Source organism: Chrysoperla carnea, chromosome 1 (genome assembly GCF_905475395.1).
Source record: "Chrysoperla carnea chromosome 1, inChrCarn1.1, whole genome shotgun sequence".
In the NCBI taxonomy this organism is placed as follows: Eukaryota; Metazoa; Arthropoda; class Insecta; order Neuroptera; family Chrysopidae; genus Chrysoperla; species Chrysoperla carnea.
The window spans coordinates 76,365,133-76,385,370 of record NC_058337.1 but is presented as its reverse complement, the minus strand read 5'-3'; the positions used below and the strand labels follow the sequence as shown (position 1 = coordinate 76,385,370).

General features: G+C 28.3%; 2 protein-coding genes across 3 annotated transcripts in view; both read left to right on the top strand.

The window, feature by feature from the left end:
• LOC123290497 (cAMP-dependent protein kinase catalytic subunit 3) overlaps positions 1–20,238 on the top strand; it is a 79,571-nt gene that overhangs the window by 11,368 nt on the left and 47,965 nt on the right. The gene's annotated exons all lie outside the window — the stretch shown is intronic.
• On the top strand, positions 8,123–13,361 carry LOC123290387. 2 transcript variants are annotated; one of them, XM_044870588.1, is made up of 3 exons: positions 8,123–8,248; positions 9,576–9,901; positions 10,803–13,361. In XM_044870588.1, exons 2-3 carry the CDS (start codon positions 9,668–9,670, stop codon positions 13,212–13,214), a joined length of 2,646 nt encoding a protein of 881 aa, XP_044726523.1. In that variant the 5' UTR covers positions 8,123–8,248; positions 9,576–9,667; the 3' UTR covers positions 13,215–13,361. The 2 variants fall into 2 exon arrangements, 1 of the variants encoding a protein (XP_044726523.1); XR_006534874.1 differs by lacking the exon at positions 9,576–9,901 and having other exon boundaries at positions 8,153–8,248; positions 10,803–10,934.

Below are 20,238 nucleotides of genomic sequence, written 5' to 3'. Positions count from 1 at the left end.
TTCGTACAATTTGATTAACATATATTTCATCCTCCGATCGTCCTTAAATAGTTTCATCAAAGGTGTCATAAGATATAATACGGTAGAATTAGTCGTTTATAATCTCTCTGTATACATTATGTGGATTTTATTTGAATTGGATATTAAAAACGTTGTCTATTTTTAAATATTTTTTGATGGAAAATATAATTTATTGTATTTATTTTTTTAGTTTAAAATTGTCTGCCAACTAATTAGCGGAAAGTTACTTCAAAGTAACGTTCAAATACTAACTTCGTGTCCAATTATTAACAATTTTTTTCTTAGTTGTTTGGTGCTAGAGTAAGAACGATGGAATTATAATAAAGTATAGTTTATAGTTACACAATACTAGATTTCAATGATAAAACCCGTAAATTTGACGAAACTAAAAACTTCACATTCATAGTTCAATCGAAGCTTTTTTTTCTCTCCAAAAAGAAAATTTAGTCTATCCATAGAGCATTCTATTCATAAAATTGACGGATACAATTTTTTATTGCATCATAGCATTGACTTAAAAAAAAAACTTTTATAATATAATGTAGTTAAAATTATTGTTATTTTTGGAGTCGGTGCCAGCCAAGCTAATGTAGCAAACTATTCTGTAGGAGTTATTTCCTTGGCTGAGACCGACTCCAAAAATAACAATAATTTTAACTACATTATATTATCGTTAATTTTTTACTTTTTAGTGCATATTAGTTTGTTTTGGAGAAGTTTTTCTTTTGAAGTCGATTTTCTTTTTGTTAAAAGTTTTTTTTTATTTTGTGATTTTTAGTGAATTTGAAGTACACTAACTAATTTGTCACTAAAAAAAGAATCATCGAAATTGTCTGGCGTGATATTGAGTTATTCGTCCTCTTGCCGTGCATACTTGTTGCTTTAAGACTTTTATGGTTTTCTCATGGAAGCACCAGCTTTCAAATAGATAAAGAATCATCAAAATCGGTTCACCCAGTCGAAAGTTCTGTGTTAACACACATTAATGTGTTAACACACATTAAAAAAATACAGTCGAATTGATAACCTCCTCCTTTTTTGTTTGAAGTCGGTTAAAAATATAATAAAACTGTTCAAGTATATAATAAATAAATAAATTTCTCAAAGAATGAATTTTATTGATAAAAAAACAAATCTTTATGTAAAGGGATGTGGATGCCTATAGGGTGATACATCTCGGGATATACAGAGTGGATCATTTTAATTTATACACCAAATATCTCGTTGTGCAGTTAACCAATCAAAAAAATAACTGAAACAAAAGTTGCAGAGTTTGATCTTAAATGGTAAAAGATAGAATAACTCTTTAAATAAGAAAGTTGATCCTCATAAAAAAATTAACAATATACGATTAAAGTTTATCGATAAATGTAGGTTAAAGTCATGGACACAAGCGAATGCCCCCTATTGCCTTTGACAACTTTTGCCTAAAGCATTTTTCCGTAGTTAGCGTGTTTTCTTTCGATTAAATGCAATAATGATATATTTTTAAGCCACATTTCATCCGAAAGCTAAAATTTGCCGAAAAAATGTTTAAAAAAATATTGTTAATTTTTTTATGAGTTTCAACTTTCGAATTTCGAAGTGTTATCCCAACTCTTACCGTTTAGGATCTAAATTGTCTATTAAAGAAACTATGTTCCAATATGATTGCAGAACATGGTGTCCGCAACTTTATTTTTGGATTGGTTAACTTCAAAACGAGATATTAAGTATATGATATATTCTATAACAGGAGAGCTTGGTGTTGAAAAAATTGGCATCAACCTATGCCTTTTTTTTATCTAAACAGAGTCTTGCCCGTAATTGCAAGTACGGCTGCTTGCATTCACAACAATTATTTATCTGACAAAGAATAAAACGAAAGTGTAACGAAATGTAATTTGCTTTTTTAGTGTGTTTCAGACTTCCTAGTTTATTTTTTACACTAAAATTAATTTCCAAACACACATCGTTTGAATGTTTTGTAAATAAATGATTCTGAAATGTTGTTTACACTTAATAATTTAAAATTTTAACAAGAATTTCTAATTCTTATTTACTATTTGACTATTATTAACAATGTCTCCATATAATTTTTGGTGTTTAATTTACGAAGTAATATATTTTAAATATACCTACGTATTCACGTTTAAACAAATATTTTAAAATAAAATAAATGATTTATAAACTAATGATCAATGATCACCTGTTTTGTTTTCTTCGTGTTTTAAAATATTGTGACCTACTTTCATATATAAATCGTATTATTTTATTTTATTTTTTTATATTCTTCACATTAAATTAGGTACTTTTTAATTAATTGTGATTCCAAAATTTCTGTAAATAGGTCAATTTTACTTTAATTGAATTATTATTCAGAAAGTAGAAAATTATTAGTTTTCTGACGAATTTTTTCATAAATTTTACATTCTGTATTTAGTTTGCATAGAAAGTTCAAATTTAGGCTAGGATTTTACTAGATTTTTCCAAAACTAGTCGGTGGAAATTAAAAAAAAAAACTATTTAAATTACAGTTAAACCTTAGTAAATCATTGAAAACAAAAAAAAAACACGCTGTGCCTGACAAATTAAGGATGTATGAGCACGGTAGTGGGGGCACAAATTTAAAAAAAATATATTTTTTCAATTTTGATGGTGAATTATTTTACAACTTGACAATATCAGACGAAAAGTAAGAATCAAATTTTTCGATATCTGGAGTAATTGTATAAAATATCGAAAAGTTAGTTTAATTATTTAGCTTTCGATATTTCGAAAACAAAGGTAAATATCGAAAAATTGTATTCTTATTTTTCATATACATTCATGAAGTTATAACAAAATTCATCATCAAAGTTGAAAATAAGGTACAAATAATTTCAACTACAAGTCTAAACTTGCCTTGACGCTCGCACTACCTTAAAAGTATAAGCTACTCAAAAGCACAATTTACACATTGAGTTTTTATCTTAACTTTATTGAGGTATAATAATCCTAATTATTGTTTACTTAATTGTTAATTCTTTAATTAAAAATTAAATGATTTTTTTTTTATATTCTAAATTAAAATTAATTTTTAAGTAAGTATTAAATTTTATTACATCTAAATATGAAATTCATTGATAATACCTACCTAAATTCATATTGAATAAATGCAAATAGCAACAGCATAGTCTAAAGTCTTTATAAAATTCATAAAATTAATAATACCTACCTACATTTTTATTTCTTTCATAGATAATACATGAGTGCTACATTGATATCATTCCAAAGTTAATCCTATTCTCTTATAGAATTATTTTACAGTTTCAAATTTTTAAATTCTTTACTATAGCTGTTATCTCGAACTCACTTTTGGTATTACGATCACAGCATGAGAAAGCAATCTCCACGACTAAAATCGAGCAGGGTTATTATTCAAAAAAGGGAACATTGAATTTATACATAAACTAGCCACTACCTACCCCCCTTTGCTGGGAAATTACTTTATGGCATTAAAAACAAATACCAACACGTAGTTTTCTTCATTTCCCTTGCTCTTGCTTAGCTTCGTTCCCATGACATCAGTATTATCCAACTCTTTGGATAAGATGGCGGCCTTCGAAAGAGTTTCGGTCCTTGTCCTAAAAACTTGTTTTGCTCGCCCCGCTGTCCCCCAATTGACTCCTTCCACCCTCTTCCATTTCCACCTTCCTAAAATTTCCACCCTCTAAAATTTCTAGACAATAAATTGCAGTAAATTTTATTTTTTGTAACTTTGCTTATCATAATAATTTCAATCTGACTGATGCTAATTGAGATATTTTTAAAATTTCAAACGATAGTTAACGAAGCTTCATTTTGTTAATGATTTATCGGATCCTATTGGAAACTGTAGAGGAACTTTATGGTGAATATGCGATGAAAATTACTAATATTATTCTATCTGTAGTTATCCGGGGACACCCTGTATATTCAGTTTAAGATTTGCAAAACGTTCTAAAATTACTTAGCCTACCGTATTTTACATCGATTGTCCATTCATTACTGTTAGTGGAATTCGGGCAGCTCTCTCTGATCATTGTATCTCAGTTTCCGTTTATAGATACTCATGGTAAAATGATTTAAATAATAAGTAACTATTTGAAAGCTTAGGGACCCACTTGCGGTACCCCTCTTTTTAACTATATGAAAGTTTCACTAGTTTTTGAAAATAATCAAGCCATTGATCAATGATTCATGTTCTTTGGCAAAGGTCAAAGTAAATGATGCGATTAACTTAACAATTAAAAATTAACGAAAAACAATTATAATATTGTCTTCGTGAAACTCACTGAATAATTAACTTCTGTGACAATTTCATCCTTGAAATACAATTTTTTTATAGGTCACTCACTCACTACGTGTTAAATTGACTGAAAACTATTGCAATATTATGTTCTTAGACAAAATTATTTCAGTTAGGTTAAACATTAGTGTTTTATATTATTTTCGAAAGTAAAGAAGTTCAGGTATATACTTCCTAGGCTAGACATACGATAAAAGTGATATTTTCATCGCTTAGAAATTGTGAATATTCACTTATTTTAAAAATATCTCGTACCATAATTTTATGATACCACAAGGTGAAATCTTTATTTTATTAATCTATCAGGCTCCGTAGGTACCCAATTTAAGTAAACTTGTAATACATCATAAATCAAAAATCGAATTTACTTCCCATATTAAGTGAGAGATGAATCTTTTGTGTTATAGGAAAATTAAAATATATCTTTATAAATGTCTTTTTTTCGCTAACTATTCGTACGGTCGTCAATCATCGTCTTTTGATGAGAGATAGAATAACACTTTAAATTAGAAAGTTAATCTTGTTAAGAAACTAACATTTTTCATCTAAACCATTTTTCGAAAATCGCCAGTTTTCGGAAGAAATGCTACTTAAAAATATGTCATTATTACATTTAATCAATACTTACCATTCAGAAATTAAATTGTCATATTAAAGCAACCCGAAGAACCAGGTCCAATCTGGTGTCAGCCATTATAGATGAAAATGACCCACCCAATTTTTATTTGTAGTTATTGCAATAAATACCACGATGCTCGAAATAAAATTGTATATTGAGAAATTTTATTTAAAAACACATAACAGACTTACATTTTGCTAAATATCGATATTTCGATTGCAACGAAATCATCGATAGTAGCTAAATTTATTCATAGAACACATTACAAATATTTTTTACAAAGTTGAAACAAACTTATAAAGATAAAATTATCATAAAATTGAAAAATTCCACCAAACTTTTTGTAACATTTCACAACAAATTATTTAGTGGGTTTGAAAAATTCTTGTATCGACCGTAATTTATATCTGTGAGTTGGATTAAAATTTGGTACCGTTTGTGAAATGGGTGTGTCTAAGTTCGCTATATCTGACGAGAATTGTTTTGGGGCTTTACTTTTAACAGATGATTTTATCAATTGAGAGTCAGGGATAAGACCTTTACCTAATATGACTGCACTATAAAGAATGTAATTTATTTTACCAGACAGAAGTCGGATAGCTTTGCTAGTGCGCATTCAACGTTAATTAACGCAGCCGCTCTAATGTTTAAGACGTAATTGATCCCTACCTAAGTTCAATAAGGAAATAAATACCGCAATTCAAACGTCTTAATTAACGTCTATAAAATAAACTCTTGAAAAAGATCATGTACCATACCTTTTTAAAGACATCTCGTTTCGACATCATAATGGCATTATCTCATTTAGGCAAACAAATGTTTGTCTAAATGTAGTGCTGCTTACACCCGGCTAAGTACTATTAAACGAAGAGGTACAATTAAAACTATATTTTTGTTTTATAAACGCATGATGTTTTCACGGTTGAAATCGAATGTGGCACAGCCTTAGGCTTTATGTGAATTGATTTGTATATATGCATATATAATATGAGTATGTTTTTTTTGTAAGTACATATTTTGTTAACAAGCATCAAATGCTCAATTAAGTACATTATTTACTTTCACTTTACTGTAGTGTACTATAGCTATTTCCATTTAATAAATTATTAATTCCATTTATCAAATAATTATAATTTATTGATCCAAATGTCAGATGTTTGATTTTTAATTATAAACCGAACTTTCCACGATACCTTATCGGCTTTTGTATATTTGTTTTGTTATAGACTATTGTTTTATAAATATGGATCATTGTTTTAAATGTTTTATTTCTAGGGCCAGTGTAGACACATTTTGGTAACTCGTCTTAAAATTGGGAGGCTGTTTTGAATGTACATTCAAAGGTTATTTTCGATTTCGATAGCAAAATTCAAGACTAGTTTCTTGGATATTATTGCGGTGCTTAGACCTTACTTCTACACAAGCTACAGAAATTGCCGCGGTTATTTTTGCATACAAACACATTTATAGGTTGAATGGCTTGATGTATTAATTCTACATGAACCAAATTTTGTTCCAACTACTGGTTCGTAGCACGATACATTTTTTAGAGATCCATGTTTTGTAAATGGAATAAATATTTTAATAATGGATATCATTTTAAATCGCCATGCCATTTCAGGCAATTATTTAAATATTAATAAATAATTTCTTTGTTTTTAGGTGGAAACGTTTTATTGTAAAAAACGTGTATACTTTAAATTGCACTTATCAAAATTAAATCATAATAAAATATGCTTCAAAAAGTATTATTCACTAACGTGATACCCTCCCGCTTCGCTACCCAATTGTTAATAAACATGGTAATATGATGATTCACGTTGATATTTGTGATTTTATGTTTTCATTTTCCATCATGGCAGGGCACATTTGTTGTGTGCAGAAACGAAATTAGCGCCATACTCAAAAATATTTAGTTCTATATATTTTCAATATATCATGAATTGATATGTGTTTTCACATAGTGATAGCATCATTTATAAGTCAAGTTTGTCTATTTTGAGTATAATCTTAAATTTTTGTACTTCGATTGCAAGCGATTTTTCGACCGAAATTTCGCGTAATATTGATCAATTAATCAAGCGCGCAATATCTGCACATATTCAGGCAATTATTGAATAAAATTTTCAGCACAGAAATGCTTAAAAAAAAAGCACGGGTATATGAGCTATTGAAATTTTCTTTGTGCTTTTTGCCTAAAAAAGCCATTTTTGCAAAAACTTTTTCATATTTTCCCACTTTGCTAAAACACTCTTCTTTGGCTCATTGAGGGCTAAATTTTCACCAAGTGTCGTTAAAAAATTTATTTTTTTCCGAGATACCAGCGTTTAAAAAAAATACGATTTTTGTTTTCATGAAACTTCTCATCTTTCGATTAAATAAAATTAGTTTATCATTGAAGTTAACGAACAGACTGCGACGACATCTAGACATCAAACCGTTACAATCCTTTGATTTTGAAAAGTTTTATTGATTAATATTTTACACATCATACAAATCTTATAGTACAAGATCCGAATTAAGGTCGACCTTCACCCATCTGTTTACCGAATGAAAGTTATTTTTTATGAAATGTAAAATATTTACAAATATCCCTGTTGTGGGTTGCCCTAAAAAATATGGTCCAGACAACTTTTAATAGAAACATCAAAACTTGGAAAGCTTGTAAACTTTATTTTTTGACTGATATTTTGTGGACAATCATATCACCGTATTTGCAATAAAATTATCTTTATTTATATATGTGAGGCAATGAATTAACAGATGAACGTAATTACTATTCACAACTTGTATAAATGCGAAAATAGTGAACGAAAAGAGGCAGACAGCATAGCTGCTGCATATTCTTTATGGCTTTTACTTTCGAGTAGATCAATATTCGTTAGATATGTAAGTCAGTGAAAAATTTCAAAAAATTTTACTCTTGATATTTTCACTAAAAGTAGTCTGGACCACATTTTTTTAGGCAACCCATTGCAGGGATATTTGTTAACATTTTATATTTCATAAAAAATAACTTTCATTCGGTAAAGAGATGGGTGAAGGTCGATCCTAATTGGGATCTTAGACTATTAGCTAGACAAACATTCCACAATCTTTAAATAAAATAAATGAATTTCACCAGTCGAAAAATTCCATAGAAACTAATTTTTTTGTCAAACTAAAATTCACTTGATTTTAATTAGACCTATTAGACCTATGTAAAAAAATTCATTAAATAAAAAAATTAAATTTGGAAAAAAAATTGTTTAGTGTAAAATGGATAATTAAATAGACACAAACTAAATTACTATATTCAGGTAATAATATATTAAATAATCAATAAAAAAAAAAAAAATTACCTTTTAAGTATAACTTCTTTACAAATACATGCTCGTTAAGTTTTGATTGAAATTGTTCTAAAAACTTAAAAATTAATTGAACAATACTAAAATGTTTATTTTTGACAAAAAAAGAAACTTTCATGCAAAAATAGATGGCCATGATAAAAGAGCACAATAAATTTTTTTTGTTCAAAATATTATAGAACTAAATTTTATCCAATGCGGTTCATTTTCAACTGTCTCTCATGATTATGGAAATTGGATAGTGGTAAATGTCATTCGCACACAAGTAAGACATAAAAAATGAATATGTATGGGAAATTATTTAATTATTTCTATTGATAGAAATTTCGTATTATTGTTTTATTTAGGATATTGATTGCAATTCTCATAAAATACTCAAATTTAAAAATATTTTTTCCAAAATTAGCCTTTGATTAAATTTAGAATATGGGGAATCTCTATATCCACCCATTGTTAAGGTTCCCTTGCCAAAAAAGAATTCTTTCGTCGTATACTTTCACCATGTTTGCCTGTTTCGAAAATAAAATTTGAAAAAAAATCTTAAAATCTAAATAATTTACCATCTGTAATACCTACAAATCAGATTTATTCGTCGCTAAACAGGTCTTTCAGAGTAAGACAAATAGTTTAAAAATTTTCAAATTCGCTTATCAGATGAATACTGCTATAAGGTTACAAAGCTTATTTTTCTCTAGCCTTCCAAACTTTTAAACCATTTGATTTAGAAATCTGGTAGAATTGACGATAGACGAATAGACGATGTATAAAAACTTACAAACGAAAATGTTTTCGAATTGCCTGAAATACCAAAGTTGAACAATTGTGCCCTCGCCTCTAACTTTTAAACCGATGATTTAGATTTTTGAAAAAAGTAACGATAGTAAATGATGTTAGCACTCGCTAAAGATGTCTAACGAAAATTCGTCGAAATACAAATATATAAAAACTTGATCTAACAATTAAAAAAAAAAAACTTGATCTGGCAGTTACAATTAAAAAGACATAAAAATGATCTATGCGGACAATTTTTTTTCACGGCCCTAACAGGCGTGCATGATGTTTGTCTTTCACCTTCTTTAGCTGAAATTTTTTTTTCGGACACGGCTGTTAGCTTGACGTAAACTAGCTTGAATAATAATTTCGACTATGACTCTCAAAAAAATAAAATAATTAAAATAAATACGAAACTTTTAGCAGATCTTCAGTAGTTATTGTAACCAATATTACTCTAAAATCACTTCGATCATCTTTGCTACAAAATATTGTTTCCATGTTCTAGCATTTTGAACGAAAAAAAATTTTTGTGCGAAATTTTAATAAAAAAAATAAAATAAAACAAATGTATATGAAGGGAAAATATTGGCATTGGTGATGTCAGACAGGCCACAGACAAAGGAAACAACCCAAGAGGACGTTGATTTAATTACCGAATTATTTCAAGATTTAATATCTGATATCGTTGACTTAAAACCGTACACAACAAATGTATCTTTATTACAAAATCTTGAAATGAAGCACTCATCAGACTCTAAACCACCCATAGATACTGCAATTAGAACGTTGCCACGTATAAGTGTATCTGATAAGAAAGTAAACACTGAATCCGTAAGTGATACTACTTTATATAAGAGTAATTCATGATCATCGTTAATAGTCGAATAGTCGACTACGTAAGCCGAGATGCATAGGAAAAGAGAGGAAACAGCATCGATTTTAATGATATTTTGAAGCTTGTTCATATTACCCCAAGGAATATTCAGCCAATTTAACCTACTCGGGAAAGGACAGAGAGCTCCAGCGGGGGCATGTGTAGTTCAAGTTTTTTTTTTAAATGCTTATTTTGGCTTAAAGCTGTCATCTAATAGGTATTTTTGGCCACTGTATACAAATCCGGTGTCAGATTACATGAATTCTTGTATTCCAAAACCGTGCCATTTTTTACATAAATTTCACTTTTTTGACAATTTGAAAAATTTCACTTTTCACTTTTGATACAAAAACGGCACACTAAGTATTTGTCGTCCAAACTTGTAGGAGATATTTTTGGACGCTGTTTTCGAATCTGATGTCCGATTAAACAGTTTTCACGATAAATACTTAATTTACAGTTTATAGCAAAAGTTATGGTGGACGAGTCAATTAAAAATGATTTTTAATTGAATGGAAAAGTATTAACTAGTACTATCAGTCGAAAACATCTATAACGTCGCCATTTGTTTGCAGGGAAATCGCATAATTTAAAGCAGATACACTTTTGAGAAAGGACCCCGAAATTATATGAAGGAACTTATTTGAATTTACATGAAAAGCACTATGTATGAACTCCTACATCTATTATTCACTTCTACAAGTTTTTAAAATCGTTGAGTTTTTAAGCCAAATTTGGATTTAAATTATATAAATTCAATCGCGTAAATTAGTCATTATTGTATGTCAACTAACGTGATTTTGCATAAATATTTTATTATACCTTAGATTTCCTACTCAATCGTGTATTTCATTGCAGAATTTAGAAAAAACTGAAGAGTATCCAGAAATTGAATTCGAATCACAATCAAAAACTTACAAAAACATTAAAATAAATGCTAATAAAGCTGCTGTTCAACGGTTGGAGAATAGTCGTAAAAATATTGGAGACGTAATCGATCCCGAGCATAAATACACAACCGTTTACAGTATAGACGCCAACAGTTTTGGTAAAACCAAGTATCATACAATATTAAGTATTGCACCCAAAGAAACCTCAAAAAATTCATTAAGACAGTCTGAAAATAATGATTCGAAAGCAATAACTGATAATCTTAAAAAAAATATTGAAAAAAATGGTTATCAATGTTTTCAAGTAGTTTCTTCTGCTGTAATGAAACCGACTGATGCTGGTAAGAATAAACAATCGAAACCCTTCAAAGCAAAAGATATAAATACCACAAGAGTCGTAAGTAAAAACGAAGAAACAGATAAACACTCGCAGGCATCAAAATTTAAAATGAATACGCTCAATAGTTCTGAATTATCGGAGCGTATAAAATATTTAGCTAAGCGAATAAATTTAAATAGATTGAATAAACGTATGAAAATTGAGAAAAATTGTGTCGACCATCCAAAACCAAAGCCGAAAACCAAAACACCATTAACAATGCCATCCCTCATTACTAGTAAACAGCAACATCAGAAAAACACCAAATTATCACAACCAATCACGAAAACAGCACAACCTAAACTACAAGTTTCCACTGTAGGTCGCCCAATTTCGCCAAATTGGATGACAAAACAAAATAGAGAAAAGTATTCAAAAAATACTCACCCAAAAAATAAAAACAATGATCACACAACGCAGAAATTTGATGATAACTTGAAACGCAAACGAGAAGTCGATTTTGTAGCAAAGCGAATTGTGATTCAACCTGCATCGAAGTCAAATTTTAACGATACATGCCATTTGAAATTAGTTCTAGCCGAAATGGATAAACGTAAATCTGATTCAAAACAGTTCATAAACAGCACAGTAGCCGAACAATTACGTAATATATTTAAAAATATCAAAGATAGAAAGACATCACCAAAAATTTTGGTAAAACCACCAAAAATTAGTAACGAGTATGAGAAAGAGAAATTAATGAATTCGATTCCAGGCATATTGAATGAAATTTTACAGCAGAATAGCAGTACATCGCTAATTAAAAATAATCTCGAATGCTCTAATCAAACATCGAAAAAAAATAATAAACTTAAAAATCGATTTAGAAAACATGATATACCTATACAAGTGGAAGTTATGAAACAAATAAGAACAATGAATGAATTAAGATCTAGCTATACAAATGAGCACAAAGAACGTGAAGGCAAATATATAAATTCTGAAACAAAGTTATTGAATTCCATTAAACCGGAAGATATTCTACCAATATCAGCTGAATATAGTAAACAAAAAAAATTAAAATCAGTAAGCAAATCGGCAGCAAGTTTGCTATCAATTGGACCGAACGATATGAATGTATTAACAAAAAAAGCACATAAAATGCGTGATGATATTGACACTAATGAGCTTGATACGCCGTCACCACGAAAAATCCATAAACATAAAGTATCGATATTAAAATTTAATGACATATTAAAATTGAAAAGATTATCGAATACTTTAGCGAATTATTTCCGACGTTCGAATCGATCATTCGAAACAATTATACCATTAACTGTACAGTGTTTGTATAACAAAGGTAAAGTGTTAACGAAACATCAATACTCATTATGGAAGCAATACAATGCTAAAAATTGTGTAGTTCCTAATAAAACGGGCGATAATAACACCTTTGTTCGTCCATACACACCACTAATTGAAATACCATTAAAATCAGCACAAAAATTACCGTCCTCAACATGCATAAGGCGAAAATCGTATTGCAATATGGGGCGACAATCACATAGTAATATCATGCAACAATCGCATTTCAAGGACCGTTTTGGAACTACAAATATTAGTTCACAAGAGTCGGATGCATCAGACGATGATGCAAGAGTCAGGCGATCGAATAGCTATTCAACAAGATCGAACAGTACAAGTGTTTATAGTGATAAAAGTTTATCTTCAAGTCATCACATATCAGGAAAAGGTAAAGAAGAAACTGTTTTAAAAGTAATTAATGCCGAAATGGATGATTCAACGTTGAAAGGAGACCCAACGTTGGGAGGAATTTTAGGTTTATCTGTGCATAATTTAAAAGATAATAATGATATCCATTACTTTAGACCAACAGTTGAGAAGGAACCAAATGATTGGTTATTTAGAAAATATCCAGCGATGAATGGTAGGAAAGTCTACACGAAGCCAATGATGCGTCGGTTATATGATCAAAAAAATATTCGTCGTAGTTGTACAGTTGAAGATTGTATTGATTTAAAGTCTACGTTAGTGTGTTAAGTTTCAAATATATTTTCCATAATCATTTTTGGTTGTTACAAACTTTTTTAAAAACGTTGAATTTATAAAGAAGCAAAAAAAATTTCGCAGAAAAATAACAAATTTTGTGGATTTCAAAATAAGGTGAAGTATCATCTTTGTGATTGAGGCTGCGTTAGATTTGAACGTTTTAATAAATTTTGTCAATTAAAAATGTGTTATAAAATGGTTGTAAAGATAACTCTCTATTTTCTTAATAAATTTTTTTACGTCTACTCGTGTCTTACAATAATTTATGTGTACACACATGTTTATATTACTAAATGATAAAAAACACTGCAAACGATTCTCACTCCAACAAAAATTTGGTCCTGCCTAAATTTTTTGCAATAAAATTTTGACTTTAAATGCATAAAATTTCTAAAAAATTTTCTGTTTTTTTCACACTAATATTTCAAATTTGTAAAATGTTGTTCGTTAAGAAAAATTTCACTGCAAATTTGAATGATTTTACTACAAAATTTGGGTAAAATTATTTTGACTCAAATTAGGCTGTAAGTAAATGCTGGTATAAAATAAGGGTCAATAAATCTACTATTGTAATTTCATACAAATTGTATAATATCGCAAAAATCTCTGGAACTTTTGACAATATTACAACAATCTAGAAATGACGCAAGAAGATCTATTTTCAGCGTTAAATTAAAATGATAATAAATGGATAAATATGGAATAATGGAATTTTCAGACTTCCGAGAACTATCCTTTTTTAAGAATCTTTAAAAAAATTTTGAAATATTTCTAGTATTTCTATATTTCACCAATTTGAACTTTATTGACTAGACTTTAAATGAAAAATTCATTTTGTAATGTTCGTCTGCATGTGCAAATGCACTAATGATAATTACTTTTATCATGAAATAAATGATAACTAATTCCAAGGAAAAGAAAAACTTGTTATCAAGAGATTATCAAAAAAATGTCAATGGTAAATTCCCCAGTCTTATTCTAAGATATATTTTCACGAATATTATTAATAAAATTTTCATGTGGGCTTTTTGATGTTTTTTTTTTCATATTTTACTTGAAAACAATTAAGTTGATTTAGCATAGCTAGATTTCATACAATTTATCACTCAAATATTAAAAAATTTTTAGTAAATTGAACAGACAATATCAATGAGACTAAACTGACGAAGAATTCTAAAGGACTTATGAAAATGAATAAAAACAAATGAAAGCAATGTTTATTAAATTTTGATTCAATTAAAAAACATAATTAAATTTCAATAATAGTTTTCCTCTGAGATGAATCTGAATTTTCAGAAATTGACAAACTTATAAAGCCGGAAGTATCTCATGTCTGTACGGTCTGATGCCAAAGACAACATACGTCATTTTTCGTTCATCATAAATAATCATGTGAAATGTACTTTTTCCTTATAATATAATTTTTCCTCTTCCCCAATTCTTGATTTTAGAAAAACTTTGAAATAATTAGTACAGGAGATGGTATAAGATCAACCTTCACGCATCTGATAACCAATTGATAAATAATTTTTCTCTAATTTTATTGATTTATAAACACGCCTATATGATAGCGTGTTTATCAAAGAGTGTTCATGATTGATTTTTAATAAAATTAATTTTAATCAATTTCCGCATGGACGTATTTTTGCAGACTAACCTATACCATTATTTTCGTAATTTAATTATTTTTCTTCTGCTAGCCATTTCGCTTGGTTAACAGAACATTGTAAATGTGTTTATACTGTACGAACAGGTAAGTTAATATAAGTAACTACACCGATCAATTAACGAATCGAAATCGGTATCAGAAGAAAGATAATTTGTTTACGAAAATAATGGTGTAAGCTTGTCTGCAAAAAAAACCGTTCATGGAAACATGCCATGAACACTTTTCGATAGACAAGCTATCATAGATGTGTTTATAAATCAATAAAATTTCATAAAAAATATTTATTATCTGGTTATCAGATGATGAAGGTCGACCTTATACCGTCTCTTAGGCCAAATTTAGCGGGTTTTAAATTAAAGAAGATATTTGACATTTAATCTATTCATTGCCAACCAAATTTAGTGAGTTCTCCCTGTATGGCAAGACTTTTAAAGTATGTATTTATGTGTATTTACAGTGCAAGGCGAAAAATATGCCCACTTTGAAATGATTGCTTCTAGATCAACCACAGCCTATAACCGAAACTAAATTAAAATTTTTATAAAGTTAAAAATTTACATTACATTAATACCACCTTTTCCAATCATTTGGATTTTAAAAAACTTTGGAAGCATATATATGAAAAAACTAGATCTGCTGAACATTTTTTTTCCTGGATATCTTATCAAAGGAAAGTAATTGAACTGCAAAATTGACCATTTGATTCGGGTGCGTGAATTTGCGGGGGCCTGGGCCTATATTACTTTGAGGCCTACCTATTTACTCAACTACTTAATTGTCATTTTGTCTAATTGTTCATTGTTTTCTAAAGTGATGTAGCTATAGTTTAAAGGAAAAAAATAGTACAATATAATTTTATTTATATAATGTGCTTTGGTATTTGTATGCACAAACAGTAACTGTAAGACATTATTGATAACTGGGAGTTACAATTCGCCAAGTGGTGATAATAATTAATACTAATTAAAATCAGACGAAGACCCGAATTAAGTAGTTACAATTTCGTTTACCAGATGTAATACTTGTATTTCTCATTTTTTAGGGCCATTAAAATTATTCAAATCAGATAAATATCGCCAACTAACGATAAAAATTTGTTCTCATAAACAGGAAATGGACCGTTTTTTCGGTATTTCCAACCATCTGATTACTTACCATTTATCAATTGCAAAATAAATTGGCAGGCTATGTATTATATAGTCATGGTATATAAATTGTAAAGCAACCTTTCTACATTTTTGTGATGCTGGGGACCCTGAGGTACAGCCTAAAAAGCCCTCATGCAGTTCCGCCCGCTTTGATTTACATTAAATAAAACAAACGAGTTTCTGCGACTGTATCATTTTAACATAAATTCATTCCAGTTTAGTTATTCATGTTCAGTTTATTTGAAAAGTACTTGAAATATAGTTTAAATAATATTTAAAAATCAAAATAAATGATTTTTAATTTTTTTTGGCAACCAAAATAAACACTGCGTGAAATAATCACGATATTGTTTTGTCTTGTTTCTTTCATATAATAAAAATGACACGATTTTCTAGTAAAAAAATAAGTTTTTTTATATTATTATTTTAATTTTATATTTATCAATTGGTTGGTTGCTTTTCTTGGGTGGAAACTATAAATCTTTATTATTTGTGTTTGTGTGTTACATAATATTTGGATAATAATAAAATACATTTACAAAATCATTTTTATATTTTATATTTATTTTGGCACTACTTCTTGTATATTTGTATATGGTTTATACGATCCACGATCATTTTATTAGCATTGAAGCAAAAAATAAACGAAGAATAAAGACATCAATGAAATTTTAGTACGAAACTTAATTATATGCAAGGAACATTTTCGTAATTATTAGTTCAATTTTCCAGGTAAGAAGCTGGTAAAGTTAATCGGATATTGAAATCAGATATTTTTGGTAGGAATATCTAGGAAATATTAAAAGGATAATTCGAAATTTGGAATTAATGAACTTTTATTTTTAATTCGCTTATGAGCTATGTATTGTATTGCATATATAAGGTGCCTCTCATTAGTGAAATTTTGCGAAATTTATTTGTCTCACTGTATGATGCCTTCCTGCTCCGACGTCCACTCTTACTCGGAGCTTTAAGAGACCCTAAAAAAATGGGACCCTATATTATAGCTTCTTCAACTTATTAAGGGAATAGAAAAGTACTGTCAGTTCGCATGTTGAAAATTTTTGGATTCTCTGGAGCTTAAGAATTTTAGGGGGTTGCCCGATTATTTAAATAAATAAATGATTTCAAAAGTAGGCATGTTTTATATTGGTCTAAATATTTTTCAATTTTGATGCTTTATTATGTCATAGCTTGACAATATTAGACGAAAAGTAGGAATAAAATTTTTCGATATCTGGAGTAATTTTCAAAATATCGAAAAATGAAAATTTTGTTTAATTATTTAGCTTTCGATATTTCGAAAACCAAGGCAGATATCGAAAATTTAATTCTTATTTTTCGTCTACATTCATGAAGTTAGTACAAAATTCATAATCAAAGTTGAAAATATGGTACAAAGAATTCATACCGAAAAATGAAAATTTTGTTTAATTATTTAGCTTTCGATATTTCGAAAACCAAGGCAGATATCGAAAATTTAATTCTTATTTTTCGTCTACATTCATGAAGTTAGTACAAAATTCATAATCAAAGTTGAAAATATGGTACAAAGAATTTCAACCAAAAGTCTAACCTTGCCTAGGAGCTCGTATTACCTTATTTGATTGACACAACTTACACTTTATTCTTATTCATGTTTGTTGAGATATACACTTTTTAAGTTTTAAGATAATGCCGTATAGCGTTTTTTAAGACGTCTTTGGATTTTCAAAATTTATACGTTTGCAATAATAACACAAAACATTCTATTTAATCTGTAACTATTATTTTAGTAAACCCGGATATAATTAAATATGTCCTCCCATTTTATAGTGGCCTAATTTTTTTTTCTTTGAACAAAAAATACTACTTTTTAAAAATGTATACATCTGGATGGTATAACGCACAGGTTGACACAATATGTTATATGTTTGTCACAACAAAATTGTTCACAACTAAAAAAGTGTGTCGAAGACTAATGACCTAAAGTGCTTTTAAAAAAAAAAATTCATCTGATTTTTTTAAATGCTTTTTTTTTTTAGTTTGTTATTTTAATATATAAAACTGTTTATGACAATTTCTATGCAATTAATTTGAAAAAATTAAATTCTCATAGTTTAAAGAGACTAATTGTTGCATAATTTTTAAATTGATGAGACATATTTTTTATGAAATTTTATTGAATTTTTAACATGCCTATCTAGTTTTTCTATCGAAAAGTGTTCATGGCTATTTTTAATTTAATTAACTTTTTCCATGAACGGTTTTTTTTCAGGCAAGCCTATACCATTACTAATTTCGATTAGCTAACAGATTGGTGAAGTTACCTCATCAAGTATGAACAAATATGTCAATATAAGTAACTACACCGATCTGTTCGGCTCGACCATTCTCGAGTCTATCGAAATTGGTATCAGAAGAAATATAATTTTATAACGAAAATAATGATATAGGCTTGCCTGAAAAAAACCGTTCATGGAAAAAATTAATTAAAATTAATGAAAATGCAAATAACCATGAACACTTTTCGATAGAAAAATATGTTAGGCATGTTTAAAAATCAATAAAATTTCATAAAAAATATGGCTCAACTGGTTATCAGATGGGTGAAGATCGACCTTATACCGTCTCTTGTACTATAATGCTATATAGGTGCTACACTTTTCTAGAAAGAAATTAAAATTTCATAAAAGGAATTCCTTAATGAATTTATTAACATTACTTTACGTACATGTCATACCTATATATTCTTCAATGGTATATCAATTTTAAAATACTAAAATAACCATTTTTTTGACGTGGATTACTTGTTATTGCCTTGAACTATACGCAAATGAGGATCCAAATTCAAAGCTGGTGGTTTACCGTATTAAAAATTAAATTGAATTGCTTTACGTCTCCTGATGTTTTAAGATTCGCGTTTTGGATGTAAATCGCAATATCAAATTATCTGCACATTTTCAAAGATAATTTATGAAACGTTAAACTAAAACTAATTGAGTAAGTAAGGTTGGGCGGCGCCAGTTGAGTAAAATATAAGAAAAATAGTACAAAAACTACTCAGATCATTTTATTGTTAAATTAATAATTAAAAAATTTAATAAATTATTAATAAAATTGAAATAGATTTATTACGGGCGTTAAACCTTGATACAAAACAATATATTTACATTAATTTGTTTTAAATTAATTTATTGATTATAGTAATAATAAATAATATAATATTAATAAATCAGCATAATTTTAATCGGTTAAGTACATATAAATAATTTATGAAATTTAGCAGTTTTTGGTAAATAAAAGAGAAATGTTGAGTTCCCAATATAAAGTCGATTATTTCTATTTAATTTTTTTTTTTTTGATAATCACGTAAGTAATTCAAAGTTATAAATATTTCTTTTAAAAGCGTCTATGTTTTTTGGCTGAAACGTTAAATTATGAGAATTGAGACTTAAATCTAAAAAAAACTAGAATATGTAGTAGTACTATCAGTAATAGACTTAGCATTCAGAATTTAATGAAACTTGGCATAGTTGCCCATTATTATATCATAATTAACCAGTTAAATTTTTAGGGGCCCTCAGAGAACTGAAAAAAAATATTTTAAAGATATTTTAACATTGATCCTTATGGGAAATCACAGATTTTATTCTATTTCACAAAACTGGACGTTCAGATTTTCAGTTCTCTGAAAGCCTCTAAAAATTTAACTGATTAATTATGATATAATAATGGACAACTATGTCAAGTTTCATTAAATTCTGAATGCAGAGTCTATTACCAATAGTACTAACTTTAAAGGGAAAAATTCATTTATGGACTTGACTTGGAGACTGTATAACTAGGTTGTTGTATACGACCGAATGAAAAATGAAATTGAATTGTCTGATTAAATGTTGCTCTACGATCATTAGTTGATTAAATATCGATGATTAAAAAAATATGACTTTTCATTCAATTGGTATTTAAAAATTATTTAAAAAATTGTCTTCGATAATTTATTCTTCCGTTTTTTTTTTTCGTTAAAAAAAGACAAAAAAATTGTTGTATTTTAGAACTATAAAAATTAAAGTTGGGCAATTCTGTAACATCGCTTATAAAATCTTTGTTTATTGTAAAAATTTCAGTTTTATTCACTGATATTGATTTTTATTTTAGTTAACCTCTTCTATTCTTCTTTTCTATAACGCTACTGGTTAAAGAACCTTTAAAAGTT

Coding starts and splice junctions, on each gene's coding strand:
- LOC123290387 (XM_044870588.1), top strand. CDS start 9,668: ATGTCAGACAGGCCACAGACAAAGGAAACAACCCAAGAGGACGTTGAT. Junction 9,902..10,802: donor AGAAAGTAAACACTGAATCC/GTAAGTGATACT, acceptor ATTTCATTGCAG/AATTTAGAAAAAACTGAAGA.